The sequence below is a fragment of the Pan troglodytes genome, chromosome 6 (assembly GCF_028858775.2).
Source record: "Pan troglodytes isolate AG18354 chromosome 6, NHGRI_mPanTro3-v2.0_pri, whole genome shotgun sequence".
Lineage (NCBI taxonomy): Eukaryota > Metazoa > Chordata > Mammalia > Primates > Hominidae > Pan > Pan troglodytes.
In genome coordinates, this window is record NC_072404.2 from 8,681,164 (window position 1) to 8,694,724 (window position 13,561).

Below are 13,561 nucleotides of genomic sequence, written 5' to 3' on the forward strand. Positions count from 1 at the left end.
GCGCTGTGACAAAAAGGAAAGACTAGTGTGTGTTTTGGGGGCTGGAGGGGATCATTATTTTTTTGAATTTTTATTTATTGAGACAGAGTCTGTGTTGCCCAGGCTGGAGTCCAGTGGTGCGATCTTGGCTCACTGCAACCTCCGCCTTCTGGGTTCAAACGATTCTCCTGTCTCAGCCTCCCAAGTAGCTGGGACTACAGGCGCCTGCCACCAAGCCTGGCTAATTTTTGTATTTTTAGTAGAGACGGGGTTTTACCGTGCTGGCCAGGCTGGTCTTGAACTCCTGACCTCAAGTGAAACACCCAAGTCTCCCAAAATGCTGGGATTATAGGTGTGAGCCACTGCGCCCAGCCTTTTAAAAAAAAAAAAAATTATTTTAGATACAGGGGTCTTGCTACGTTGCCCAGGCTTGTCTCAAATGCCTGGGCTCAAGCGACTCTCCTGCCTCAGCCTCTTAAGTAGCTGGGACTACAGGTGTGTATCTCTACACTTAGCTAACTAAAAACTTTTTTTTGGTAGAGACAGGGTTTCAGCCACGTTGCCCAGGCTGGTTTTGAACTCCTGGGCTCAGGCAATCCTACTGCCTCGGGCTCACGAAGTGCCTGGATTACAGGTGTGAGTCACCACGCCCGGCCCGTTATTTCTGTTTATACGAATGTCACAGCATGTTTCCTGTGTGACCCTGCGGGCTGTCATTGCTGGCTGCCTGCCTTACGCCCACAGGTCTGGTGGTGGCGACCAGCAGCTGCAAAACGACCGACTCTATTGAAGAAACACTGGGTGGCCCGGGAGGTTCCTGCCAATGCCGGGAGGAAGAGCAACCCAGGACGCCTGTGCCTGGGAGGGATGGAAAGGCCAGGGGAGGGTGGAGCTCAGGAGAGGAAGCACAGGGACTAAGGCCTGAGCTGAGCCCTGTGCTGAGCGCTCACCTCACTCTCCTGCCGTGCACCGCAGATGCGTGGAAGACGTGAGGAGGCCTCTGCTTCGGGAAAGGTGCTTGCCCCACGGTGGAACACACTCTGGAAGCCCGTGGATGCGACGCATGCTGCAGAATCCACTGCCACACACATTCTTCTGTTTGAAAGCAGTAGGTGGGCTGGGCGCAGTGGGTCACTGTAATCCCAGCACTTTGGGAGGCTGAGGTGGGTGGATCACGAGGTCAGGAGATCGAGACCATCCTCGCTAACACGGTGAAGCCCCGTCTCTACTAAAAGTACAAAAAATTAGCTAGGTGTGGTGTCAGACGCCTGTAGTCCCAGCTATTTGGGAGGCTGAGGCAGGAGAATGGTGTGAACCTGGGAGGTGGAGGTTGCAGTGAGCCGAGATCGCGACGCTGCACTCCAACCTGGGCAACAGAGCGAGACTACGTCTCAAAAAAAAAAAAGATAGCGGCGGGTGGGTGCCACACTCAGGGGCCCCCACTTCTCAGCAGTGGCGGGGGAGGCAGGGACATAACACGCCAGGAAAACAGGTGTAACTTAAGGCACATTTTAATAGATTTATAAAAATCATATATACAAAATATGTTAAACTAACCACCGTGGCTATAACATATATTTTTACACTTTATCATATCTTAACCTCGTACACTGTATTCGTAAACCAAGTCCGGTCACGGCACGATGGCCCGGCGCAGGTGGTGCTGGCGCTGTAGCGACCGTCTTGGAGGGGCTGCACAGAGCACTCGGTTCCTTTCTGTATTTAAGGCCCTGAAAGGCACAGGCGCTAAAGCCAGAAGGCCGTCCAACTGGTCCCTTCGGCAGTGTGTCCTCCTGCTGCGTGGGCTGGGGCCTGAGCACAGGAAAGGGAGTTCAGGACACGGTGGCCATGAGTAGGTGCCAAGCTTACTACGCTGAATTTCCTGGCGACGCTTGTGCCCATCGATGTGAGCTGGTTCAAATGGAGTTAAGAAAAAGGGCATTTCGAATTTTTTTTTTTTTTTTTGAGACAGACTCTCGCTCTCTCGCCTGGGCTGGAGTGCAGTGGCGCGATCTCGGCTCACTGCAAGCTCTGCCTCCCAGGTTCATGCCATTCTCCTGCCTCAGCCTCCCAAGTAGCCGGGACTACAGGCGCCCGCCACCACGCCCGGCTAATTTTTTATATTTCAGCAGAGACGGGGTTTCACCGTGTTAGCCAGGATGGTGTCGATCTCCTGACCTCGTGATCCATCCGCCTCAGCCTCCCCAAGTGCTGGGATTACAGGTGTGAGCCACCGTGCCCAGCCAGGACATTTTGAATGTTTTAAACCAATTTGCCTGACAGGTCAAAAAGTAATTTTTTGAGACTCGAGACTGACAGATGCAACAGAGATTTTAAATTTTGCATAGGCTTGTTAAGAACCCAGACTGGGTGCAGCGACTCATGCCTGTAATCCCAGCACTTCAGGAAGGCTGAGGTGGGAGGATCACTTGAGGCCAAGAGTTCAACACCAGCCTGGGCAACACAGTGAGACTCCATCTCTATAAAAAATTTAAAAATTAGCCAGGTGCGGGTGGTGGCCACATGCCTGTGGTCCCAGGTACTTGGGAGGCCAAGGTGGGAGGACTGCTTGAGCCCAGGAGTTTTGAGGCTGCGATGAGCTATGATCACACCACTGCACTCCAGCCTGGGCCACAGAGCAAGACCCTATATTTAAAATAAAATAAAGTAAAATAAAATAAAATAAAAATCAAGAAGGTTCACTGTGTAAAAAAAAAAGTAAATCTGAAATGCATTTGCATGGCAGTTGTACAACCTGTGAGTGGTGTAGAAATTATATGTGACTTGAGTACATTTTATAAAAGAAGAAAAAAAAATTGAACAGGTTGACTCCCTAATAGGAAAGCACCACAGAGCGTACAGCCCATGGTGCCCGCGGGCTGTGTGGGGGCCCTGCTGCAGACGCGTGCTCAGCACCTGTCACCCACAGCTAAGTCACAAGAGCTGCTGGCACCTGTTTGCAGGGGAATGTGGCAACATGCACCCGGGTGCATCCAGACAGCCTGGGTGAGCGGGAGAGCCACAAAGAACCAACTTCATTCGTGTGATTTCCAGATGCAGGTCTGGTTCAGTTCTTGATGCCCGAGTTTCAAAGTCTCCTACCTGACCAAGTGTCCTCGGCCTAGTTTGTACTGACCTTTTTTGAGGAGCACAGATGGGAAAGACATTGGTGGCGAAGATCTCCTGCATCACCCCGAGGCTGCGGGAGATCCCTTGGGAGCCAGCTGTCGGACTGAGGAGGAGGAGGGGTGCCACAGTCTCGAGGGGTTCATGCTGCTGGCCACAGCCCTGCATGCCCCCTCGGCGCTCCCCAAGCTCTCGGGGACGATTCAGATCAGCTTTCCCCACAGCTTCAGGGCAGAGGCTGAAGTTGCAGACAGCAACGATGGAGGCCTGCAGGTCAGGCACCGCGGCTGTCCCCAGCAACCCTGTTCTCAGAGCCTCCCTCTGCGCCCGGAGCTAGTACCAGAGAGCCCCGGAGCTGGGCCTGGAGGACTTTACATCCTCCTCACAGAGGACCACGCTCTTGACCACCCCTCTATCTGTCTCTGCGGAGATAAACTTTCCCTCGTCTGGACTTCTGGCCAGATTTTTGAGACAGTCTCGCTCAGTTGCCCAGGCTGGAGTGCAGTGACGTCATCTCAGTTCACTGCAATGTCCACCTCCTGGGTTCAGGCAATTCTCTCCCTCAGCCTCCCGAGTAGCTGAGATTACAGGCGCCCGCCACCACACCTGGCTAATTTTTTGTATTTTTAGTAGAGATGGGGGGGGGGGTCTCACCATCTTGGCCAGGCTGGTCTTGAACTCCTGACCTCGTGATCCACCCGCCTCAGCCTCCCAAGGTGCTGGGATTACGGGCATGAGCCACCGCGCCCGGCCACTTCTGGTCAGACTTTAACAGACGAGCTACACGGCCTAAGCCAGCTGGGGCTCACCAGCGCCGGGCAAGGCCAGACCTGCGACCTGTTGGTAAACCGATGTGGTCCTCCAGGAAAGCTCTACTTCAACGACAAATACGTGGGGTTACGTTCACGTGGGTGAAATGCATCAGCTTTTAAAATCACAGAATGAAGTGAGTTCACTGTTAATTAAAGGGTGCCAAGGTAACAGGCCTGGAACAAGAGCCCTTCATTTTCACCAACAGGACCAGGCGAGAGACGGGAAGCCCTTCCACCGACCACGGCCCTCTGTGCCTCTCCGCACCCTCCCACCCCACCCACGAGGGCCAGGCTGTCTGTCGGCCCGGCAGGAAATTCAGGCTGACGTGGGACCCCACGGTAACTGCACCTGTGTCCTGCTTTGGTTCATGTTACAACACACATCCGAAAGAAAACCAAAGGGAGAAAATGACCTCCCGGAACCTGCTTAAGAAAAAGCACCTAAGTTTTGGGTGGAGCTAAGTTTTTACTACTGTGAAGTCCGCCACTGAGCCGCATTTCCAACACGACTCCCAGCAAATCACCGTCAGCCACGTGCCGAGGCTGCCGGGCGCGTGAGAGTCTCACAATGACACTGTCCGGGTAGGATTTCCAAACGTCAGGGTTAAGCGTGGGAGCGATTCTCGTCCCCGCCACACCCGGATCCGCCAGGACAGAGAAGCCAGTACCCCAGCGGGTGGTCTGCTTTTCTGCGCAGAAGCACTGTCGTCTATTTCTGAGTTCTACCCACTTCCTACCCCTCACCGCACACAGACACGGACTTGTAGCAGCATCCACCAGGACGGGGTATCTGGAACTCCCTCACTTCTAGGGACCTCCTGTTCCCTCCTGCTGGGTTCTGCGAGCGCACCCTGTGAATGGGAAATTCAAACACTGAGAAAAGCTTATCTGCCAGGGACTAGTTCAGTGGCATGTGGATTAGGTAAGCCCCAAAGCATGGCTGTTCTGGGCCCTCAGGTCCTCCGGGTTCAGGGGCTGGAGCCATGGCCATGGCCTGCGGTCGGCAGAACCACGCCACGCCAGCATCTCCTAGAAGGGGCTGCCCTGGGCCCGCGGCACCAGACGGACACAGCTGCGCGAGGGGAAGGGCGAAGGATGCTTCCAGGGAGCAGTGACCTGTGTCTGAAGTGAGCTTCCACCCGAGGAGATGCCAATACTGCAGCCCAGAAATCCAATGCGTCTATTGCAATATGGCGCCCTGAACACCACAAATAACCTGCCTCCAAGTTCCAGAGGGTTCTGGAGGGAGAGGTGGAGCAGCAAGTGAATGAGAAGCCGTAAGGGCAGGTCTCGGTGACCTGAAGACTTTCCTCCAGAGAGCGTGCGAGACAGGCCATGAACCTGGGACCTGGAGGCAGGAGCAGCACGTCCACACCCTGTGGGCTCCACTCCCAGAGCTCAGTTACCCCCAAAAACCGCAGACTCTGCCTCTTCCTGGTCGCCTGTCAGCCGCCGTTGAGGCCTGCTCAAAAGGCGGCTTCAGCTCCTTTCTTGGGAAACCTAACGCTTTTCTCTTCCAGGTCCAACACAACGCCTCATGAAACGATCACGAGATTGAAAGGTTGATGTCAGTGAACCATCCCCTTCCAGGGCACGCAGTGCCAGACCCTCCCCTGGTGCCTCTGTATACAGGCGTCCAGCCCACCCGCTGCAGTCCCCCCACCGACTCTCAGGCCTGGACCAGCTCCCCTGAACGCCAAGGCTTCAAGGAAACACCAGGATCCCATATTTCAGGACCATCTCTCCCCGGGGCTGCTGTGCAAATTAAGCAAGTCTTGAAGTGGCCTGTCCTCTTCAAAGCAAAGCCTCCTGAATTTCAAGCAATCATTTCAGAAAGAGGCTGCTAAGCACATGTGATGCACCTTACAGAGAAATGGCACCAAGAGATTTGGAAAGGCTGCACGCGCATGATGAAAGATTTATTAGCAAGGATTTCATCTCTGCCCTTAAATCACCAAAGAAAACCCACCATCCCCACACTTCTCGAGGCATGTTGCTGGCCAGTAAGAAGACCTGGTGGCGCGTTACACGGTGAAATACAATCCTCACCACACTAAACATGGATGTCCCCAAACCTGGATGTCCCCAAACCTGGACCTCCCATCTTGCCTCTTCAGTGACTGTCAACCCTGGCTGACATCAGAACCGCCTGGGACATGGAGAAACCTGTATGTATGAGTTGGTGTCTCAGGCCTGGCGGCTCAGCACACTGCCTGGGTGAGAGCTCCTCAGGTGATTCGACTGTGTCTCCAGGGCAGAGAGCCACTACGTCATCCAGCATGGAGATGTGAGGACATCCAGGCTCCCAGAGCTCAGCCTACAGTCGGAGCACACTGTGTGCTCAGGGCAGGTGTTTTTCTGGCGCACTCTCTGCCTTTCCCACTTGTGGTCAGTTCAAGCCCCCACCAGCCACACATGGGCTAATGGTGCTAAGTGGCATCCTCACTCCTCTTTCCAGAAAGCTGCTTGTTTGGGCAAGAAGAGAGATGCCCCTTGATGCCGAAGAGCAAGTTACGGTGGAGGCCTGAGCATGAGAGCTCTGGTCACACCACGCCGAGGACCGGACGGTGCCCGTGCTTCCTGTGAGTGGTCTCTTCGCTTTCTGGCTGGAACTAACCCCAGGGGTTGCGAGGACAGAACCTCCACCTGCCATCCCCATGGGCACCGCTGGTCTCCAGAGCACGTCAAGGTCCTTCCCCTCCCAGCTTCTGATCTTGGAGAGCGAGGCCTCTCATGCTCACATGCATGTGTTTAGGTGTATATGCTGCCATGCCATGCTTTAAAAATAAAGAGTGTTTTGAATAAAAGCCTCTGGAACACAACTTTATTTATTTATTTTTTTTGGAGACAGAGTCCCACACTGTCACCCAGGCTGGAGTGCAGTGGCATGATCTCGGCTCACTGCAACCTCCGCCTCCCGGGTTCAAGCGATTCTCCTGCCTCTGCTTTCCGAGTAGCTAGGATTACAGGCGCCCACCACCACACCCAGCTAATTTTTGTATTTTTAGCAGAGTTGGGGTTTCACCATGTTGGCCAGGATGGTCTCGATCTCTTGACCTCGTGATCCACTAGCCTCGGCCTCTCAAAGTGCTGGGATTACAGGCATGAGCCACTGCGCCCGGCCATCTTCATTTATTTTTAAGATGGGGTCTTTGCTCTTGCCCAGGGTGGAGTGCAGAGTGCGATCACAGCTCACTGTAGCCTCAAGCTCCTGGGCTCAAACGATCCTTCTGCCTCAGCCTCCCAAGTAGCTGGCACTACAAGCACGCACCACCATGCCCAGCTGATTTTATCCGTAAAGATGGGCTCTCTTGTGGCCTGGGTTGGTCTCAAACTCCTGCACTCAAGCAATTCTCCTACCTTGGCCTCCCAAAGTGCTGGGATTATAGGTGTGAGCCACACCTGTATTATTTACAATGGTTCTCCTACATGCCAGGCTTTGTTTGGTATGTGGAAATAAAAACTGTGATGAATTAATAATAAACCACCTTCAAATAAAATTAGGATTAGAGCTGGGTGTGGTGGCTCATGCCTGTAATTCCAGCACTGTGGGAGGCTGAGGTGGGCCAATTACGAGGTCAGGAGATACAGACCGCCCTGGCCAACATGGTGAAACCCTGTCTCTACTAAAAATACAAAAAATTAGCTGGGTGTGGTGGCGGGCGCCTGTAGACCCAGCTACTCGAGAGGCTGAGGCTGAAGAATCGCTTGAACCCAGGAGGTGGAGGGAGACTCCGTCTCAAAAAAAGAAAAAAAAAAAAAAAAAAAAAAAAATTAGTATTAGAGTGATCTGCTCTGAATCCTGGGGAGTGAAAAATCAATTTAGTATTGGTTTTGAATACTGGCAATATTTTATATTAAGCAAAGAAAGACTAAATTTATTTTAATAAACATTCGGAGGCTGAGGGTAGCCAAATTTTCAAGCCAGACCCTCCCAATGTTAATACACTGTGCAAAGCTTACGCCAGGAACAACTGACCTGGACCACTACCATTCCAATGGGAGCCTCTGCCTTACAATACCAGGTTAGATGTCTGTGCCCAGAACCCCCAGGTTAGTTACAACTAATAATCTTCTTTCAAGAGTTTTTTTTTTTTCAATCTTGGAGTTAATAATCTGACATTTTTCTTTTATCAAAGAAGTAGGAAAATTACAATAAGAATTCTAGAGATCCCTATAAATTACAGACCTATGACTCAAAATCCTTGAAACAATTTCTCTACAAACAGAAGAGTTAAAAATAGATTTCAGTAAAACCCTATATGCGTCTTATGTGTACACAGTATAGCTGTGAGGAACAGATCTTATTTTGAGGAACTTTATTGTTACATTTTTGCAATAATTGAGGCACAACTACCTCCTGCTTTTCCAACATCTTAATAAAAAAGACAATAAGGATTAACAGTGAAATTAAAATTAAAAAATACAAAAGCCTAAGGTTCTGGAGACAAAACTGACTAGAGTCTATGTGTAGCAAAGTTGTGAATGACAGTTTAGCCTTGCAGAGTTTCCTTCTTCTCCAATTACAATGTGTTACAGAATTTGGAAGGGGGTGTCTTTAAAAACGTTCTAATTCACCCTGGTCATGAGGAGGAGGAGGAAGTCCAGCTCAGCAAGGCCAAGTGCCTCGGCCAGGGCGGTGGGGTCAGCGCTGAGTGGGTCAAGAGCCCGCACCGGGGGCCATCCCACTGCGCTTTCTATCGAGTTAAACGGACCCCACAACATCTCCTTCCTCTCATGCTTCTGGTTTGAAAGGGACGAGTAAATATGTCAGACTGTTTAAAGGAAAACAAGCACTCATTGACAAGGCCGGACTACTCAGGAAGGTGTTTCAAACAACTCCCCTGCTACGCCAATCACAGCGCTGCTGTCGCCAACAGCGCCGCGAAGAGGCTCTCCCCGTTGGCGGAGGACCCGCTTGCACTTCCTCTGGGCTCTGGATTCTAACACACACAGGAGACACAGCGAAAGCCGACCCAGAAGGCAAACAAAGCTCACCACGCTCCGGACCGGGCTGCGCGTCACTGTTGCAGACTGCAAATGTGACCTGAGACCATCCCGAGGGCCCCACCAAGAGTTCTCTTTCTCCTTTAAAACGTGGTCATCGGCACTCATCTCCGGTCACATCCGTGAGGTCTGTGAAGAGCCACAGAAGCAGTACAAAAACAGCGACTTCTTTATCCAGCCAAAAAAGGAGCCACAAGCCCAGCAAACACTGACGCACAGCCTCGATCACTGCAAGAGAGAGTTCCATGCGGCCTCCTGATGAGAACGCTGTGCTAACAGGGTGACCCAGAGGCAGGTTTCCCCCTCCCTCTTCTGCTTCTGCATCTGCCCCAAGGGCTTGCGTTTACCGGGTTTGCGGAAAACAAGCCAAGGGTGAGCTGCAGAGGGGCTCAGGGTCAGGGGCAGCACGGCCTCGGGACGAGGGCCCTGGGATGTGGGACTGAGCCACAGCAACATTCGGGTGCCAATTAAGAGGACGCTTTTCATTTTCTTGTAAATGCTAGGACACATCCCAAAACACACTAGGCAGGATTTCTCAGTAGAGTGATACACAGAGGGGACCAGCTTGGAATGCAATGTATTTTAAACACAGTGAAAGCCACCTGGCAGGTAGCTGGACAAGTGAGCTGGGCCCAGGCCTGGCCAGCTCGTATCAACATTCACAGGCTCCCGCGGGCTCCCCCAGGACAGCGGCATCCGAGAGTGTTTACTCTTCTGCAAGCACAGTCATAGAAGCGAGGGGCCTCGATGAGAATCAGACTTAGGGAGAGCGGCGAACAGGCACGGCTGTCCAAAGGCACTGGTGGAGCGGCAGTTTGGAGAAACTCAAGATTCCTCCAGCGTCTGTGGGCTTCCCGAAAGGTCAGCTGTTAGCTCGCCAAGCAGCTGGGGCATTAACAAAAGCTCTGCTAGTGGCCTTGCCAGCTTTCTGAAGCCCCAGAAGAGGAATGTTTCTGAAAGAAGGAAACACTATGTGCTGCCAGCTGTGTGTGAGCAGATGACTTGCAGGAAGATGGGAGAGCCATCTGCAAGGGGACCTGGTTTCTGTGTCTTTGCCGTTGGGTTGGGCAGTGGGTGGCTAAGGGGAGAAGAGCACCGCTGTGTGTGCACGGACGGAGTGGCAGTCACCGTGGGCATCCTGTCTCACTCCGTGTTGTGCTGCTGGGCATCGGGCAGGGTGGGAAGGGCTGAGCCTGCTATAGAGGCGTAAGGTGAATCCACACCTGCAGAGCTCCGCAGCCCGTCCTCAGAGCTGGGAAGGGATCCTAGGCACGGCTCCTCAGCTTCATCTGAGAGGCTTGGACTAGGGGCTCTTAGGAAATCGGCACGGGAGTTTGAAAAGGCAACGTGCTCCCTTTGGGAGGTGGCCTTCAGACACTGCGGCTGGGGCTGCGGGGCCGGGCTCAGGCACTCTGAGTTTAGCAGCATCGGCGTGCACTGGATCTCTACAAGCTACCGTTAGGCAAAGCTTTCAGGTTAGTCTGTCTCAGGGAAGACTGTTGAGTTAGAAAAGCCGTCTGCAAGGCCAGCTGGTTTTTGTGTTTCTGCCATTAAAGACAGAGCGTGTGTGTACACACATACACACACAACACGGTCCTCAATTAAACTGCGTCAGAAAAAGAGGAACGTTTCTGTAAAAGCAAAGCAAGCTGTGTGATTAGGTGTTCCGTATTCACAACATCATCACTCGGATTTTCAGTAGTTTCACTCGCCCCCAGGATTCAGTAGCTAACGTGACAGTTTCCATGTCCTTTTGCCTAGAGCTCGCTGGCTGGCTGGTCTGACAGCATTCCTGAGCCAGGTATTCCAGGGCACGGATCCGAGAAACCCACTCAAGGACCACACAGACAACACACACCCAAGAGTCTGACCCACAGCCGTGGAGGCTGCTCAACGACGACAAACCCCGGGGCTTCCTTGCTCACTGCAGCATGATGTCCTTCAGGTTCTCCTGCAGGATGGTGTCCTTCACAGCATGGAACACGAAGCGGACGTTCTCGGTGTCGATGGCGGTGGTGAAGTGGTGGAAGAGTGGCTTGCTGCGGTTCCGTCTCTTCCTGTCGAAGCACTGGACCAGGTAGCGCTGGACGTCCTCCAGCCTGTGCGGGTCGCCCCTGAAGTCCGGGAAGTGCTTCTTGATGCTCACGGTCTTCACCTTCTCCACCAGGAGGTCCATCTTGTTGAGGAAGAGAATGATGGAGACGTTGAAGAAGAGCTTGTTGTTGACGATGGTCTCGAAGATGTTCATGGACTCCACCAGCCGGTTGGTGCGCCTGTCCTCCATGAGGACCTGGTCGTACTCGCTGGAGGAGACCATGAACAGGATGGACGTGATCCCGTCGAAGCACTGGAACCACTTCTGGCGCTGGGACCGCTGGCCGCCCACATCCACCATCTTAAAGGGGATCTTCTTAATAACGAAGTCATGCTCCACAATTCCCTTGGTGGCTTTCCTAGCCAGCAGGATATCTTGCTTACTAGGAAAGTAATTCTGTAAAATACAGGATGAGGCAGAAATTTAGGGGGAGGAAGAAAGAACAGAGAAAATAGAAACAAAAAGATGGCAAAAAGGTAAGAAGGAAAGAGACTGACTTTTGCAACAGGTTGAACCAGAAACCAAAAGCAAATTTCGTTTATAAAATTATCAACTGGCCGTGAAACAGAAAGAATCAAATACTTCATTTCAAAACGAACGGAGGCTCACCAGTCTGAGGACGAATGCTCAGAACACTCGTGGGCAGGCCCAGTGCAAAACCACATCCATTTTCTTCTCCAGAGGAAATTTACCATCTTTTTTGTTTCCATACCAGAGATACCTTTTTATTTTTCTAACTCCTAAAGCTTATAGCTTCCAAAACCTTACTGTGAATTAATTTAGGTTTTGTATGTGATGTAAATTCAATCTGCAATACATTTAATGTTATTCTTAGACAATTCTTTAAGTCTTTAGCGACACACAGGCAAGCATACTCTTCACTCACTTTGACTTTGCACTATTAATAATCCTCCAGGCCAGGCATGGTGGCTCACACCTATAATCCCGGTGCTTTGGGAAGTGGGAGGAATACCTTGAGCCCAGAAGTTCAAGAACAGCCTGGGCAACATAGTAAAACCTCATATTTACAAGAAGTAAAAACATTAGCTGGGCGTGGTGCCGCATGCTATAGTCCCAACTACTTGGGAGGCCGAGACAGGAGGATCACTTGAACCTAGGAGGTTGAGGCTACAATGAGTTACGATCGTGCCACTGTACTCCAGCCTGGGTGACAGAGTGAGACCCTGTCTCAAAAAATTGAAAAACAAAACAAAACAAAAAACCAACAAAACACCTCCTGTGATGAGTGCACACACCACTCAGGCAGCTTCTCGCCAAAACACCAAACACGGACATGATCACGCCTCGATCTAGAGGTCTGACTACCACCCACAGGGTGTGCAGGGGACAGAGAAACATCTTCAATAACACTGCAGGGGTGGAAGAGCAAAGTCCACATGGTAAGAAACCCTACAGGATAAATAATCTAGTTACTCCAATAAACAAGTTGAAAGAAAAAAAGGAGAGACATACAGATTAACACTTAAGTGATCCTGACCAATGGCAATGCATGACCTTATTAGGTTGTTGATTCAAACTCTGCTAAAACAAAGCAAAATCAACATGAAAACATTAATGAGACAGCAGGGAAAATCTCTAAACTGACTAGGTTGACATTACGGAATTACTGCTAATTTTTCAGGAGCCATACGGTATTGCGGTTGTCATTTTTCGTCTTATCTTTTTGAGGTACACTCTAAAATATTCTCTGCATTTGCTCCCGGAGGCCGGGGGAGGGCTGCTGAAACAAGACTGGTAATCAGTGATAACTGCCATGCCTGGGGTTTCATTAGACTATTTGTTTTTGAGTATGTTTGAATTTTCCATGAGATAAAGGAAGTTCTCCTTTCACTCATGAACTCCTCTGTCTGTCTCCTTTATGGTGATCTGGGCAAAGGCAGTTTCCTCCCCTCCCCACTGAGACGGAGCCCAGATCCAAATGAGAGCGTGCCATTACAGTACTATTCGTGGTAATGTGACAGAACAAGCTCGGCCTGTCAGTCCAGCCAAAGTCCTCACAACGTGGACTGCTTTGGTCTCTGGACACATGTTTTCTAACCCTGGAGCCCAGCTTCTTCGGGCGGGTGTGCTTACTCACCAGCTGGCCGATCCGGTCCAAGTTGTCCAGGAAGTACTTCACCGATTCCCCCTGGCAGGAAGGAAGAATATTCACAGCTCAGTCTGGATTGAGGAATCCTGATGTGGCAAATACAAGAACTGAACAGGGTAAGAGCAGTGGCATTTCGCCTCCATGTGAATGGGAAAGCAATGGAAAAAGGCAGAGAGTGTCCGTGTGTTTTCTAAAATAAAAAAACTACCATTAAAGAAAATGTTTAATGCAGGTTCTTTAGCTCCAACCCCAAGGTTCAAATTCTGGCTGTTTTTCAATTTTCGCTGCTGGGTTTTGGTGTGTGGTGGGATGCAGGCCCCTCTGATGGGGGACTCTCTTTCCAGACATGAATGCTGGCCCACTCCTGGCCATGCGGCCAGCAAAGGACAGGCTAGAATAGGATTTTAGATTTTGGCTCCTGGGTACAGTCTT

The 13,561-nt window shown here is 51.4% G+C and overlaps 2 protein-coding genes across 5 annotated transcripts in view; one reads left to right on the forward strand and one right to left on the reverse strand.

The window, feature by feature from the left end:
• The window catches only part of AMZ1 (archaelysin family metallopeptidase 1), a 47,538-nt gene extending 40,814 nt beyond the window's left edge, over window positions 1-6,724 (forward strand). Inside the window, exon 7 of one of the 2 annotated variants that reach the window (XM_063815192.1) lies at window positions 4,124-6,724. In XM_063815192.1, the coding sequence (XP_063671262.1) occupies window positions 4,124-4,348 (225 nt within the window). In that variant the 3' untranslated portion in view covers window positions 4,349-6,724. Of the gene's footprint in view, window positions 1-3,033; window positions 3,180-4,123 lie in introns of those variants that run through there. The other variant, XM_063815197.1, reaches the window with a different exon arrangement.
• A 1,497-nt stretch (window positions 6,725-8,221) lies between these two features.
• The window catches only part of GNA12 (G protein subunit alpha 12), a 140,417-nt gene continuing 135,077 nt past the window's right edge, over window positions 8,222-13,561 (reverse strand). For all 3 annotated transcript variants that reach the window (XM_016957029.4, XM_001137357.7, XM_054687359.2), the window contains exons 3-4: window positions 13,118-13,168; window positions 8,222-11,415 (exon numbers count right to left, since the gene is read on the reverse strand). In XM_016957029.4, coding sequence (XP_016812518.1) covers window positions 10,846-11,415; window positions 13,118-13,168 — 621 coding nt within the window. In that variant the 3' untranslated portion in view covers window positions 8,222-10,845. The remainder of the gene's footprint in view (window positions 11,416-13,117; window positions 13,169-13,561) is intronic.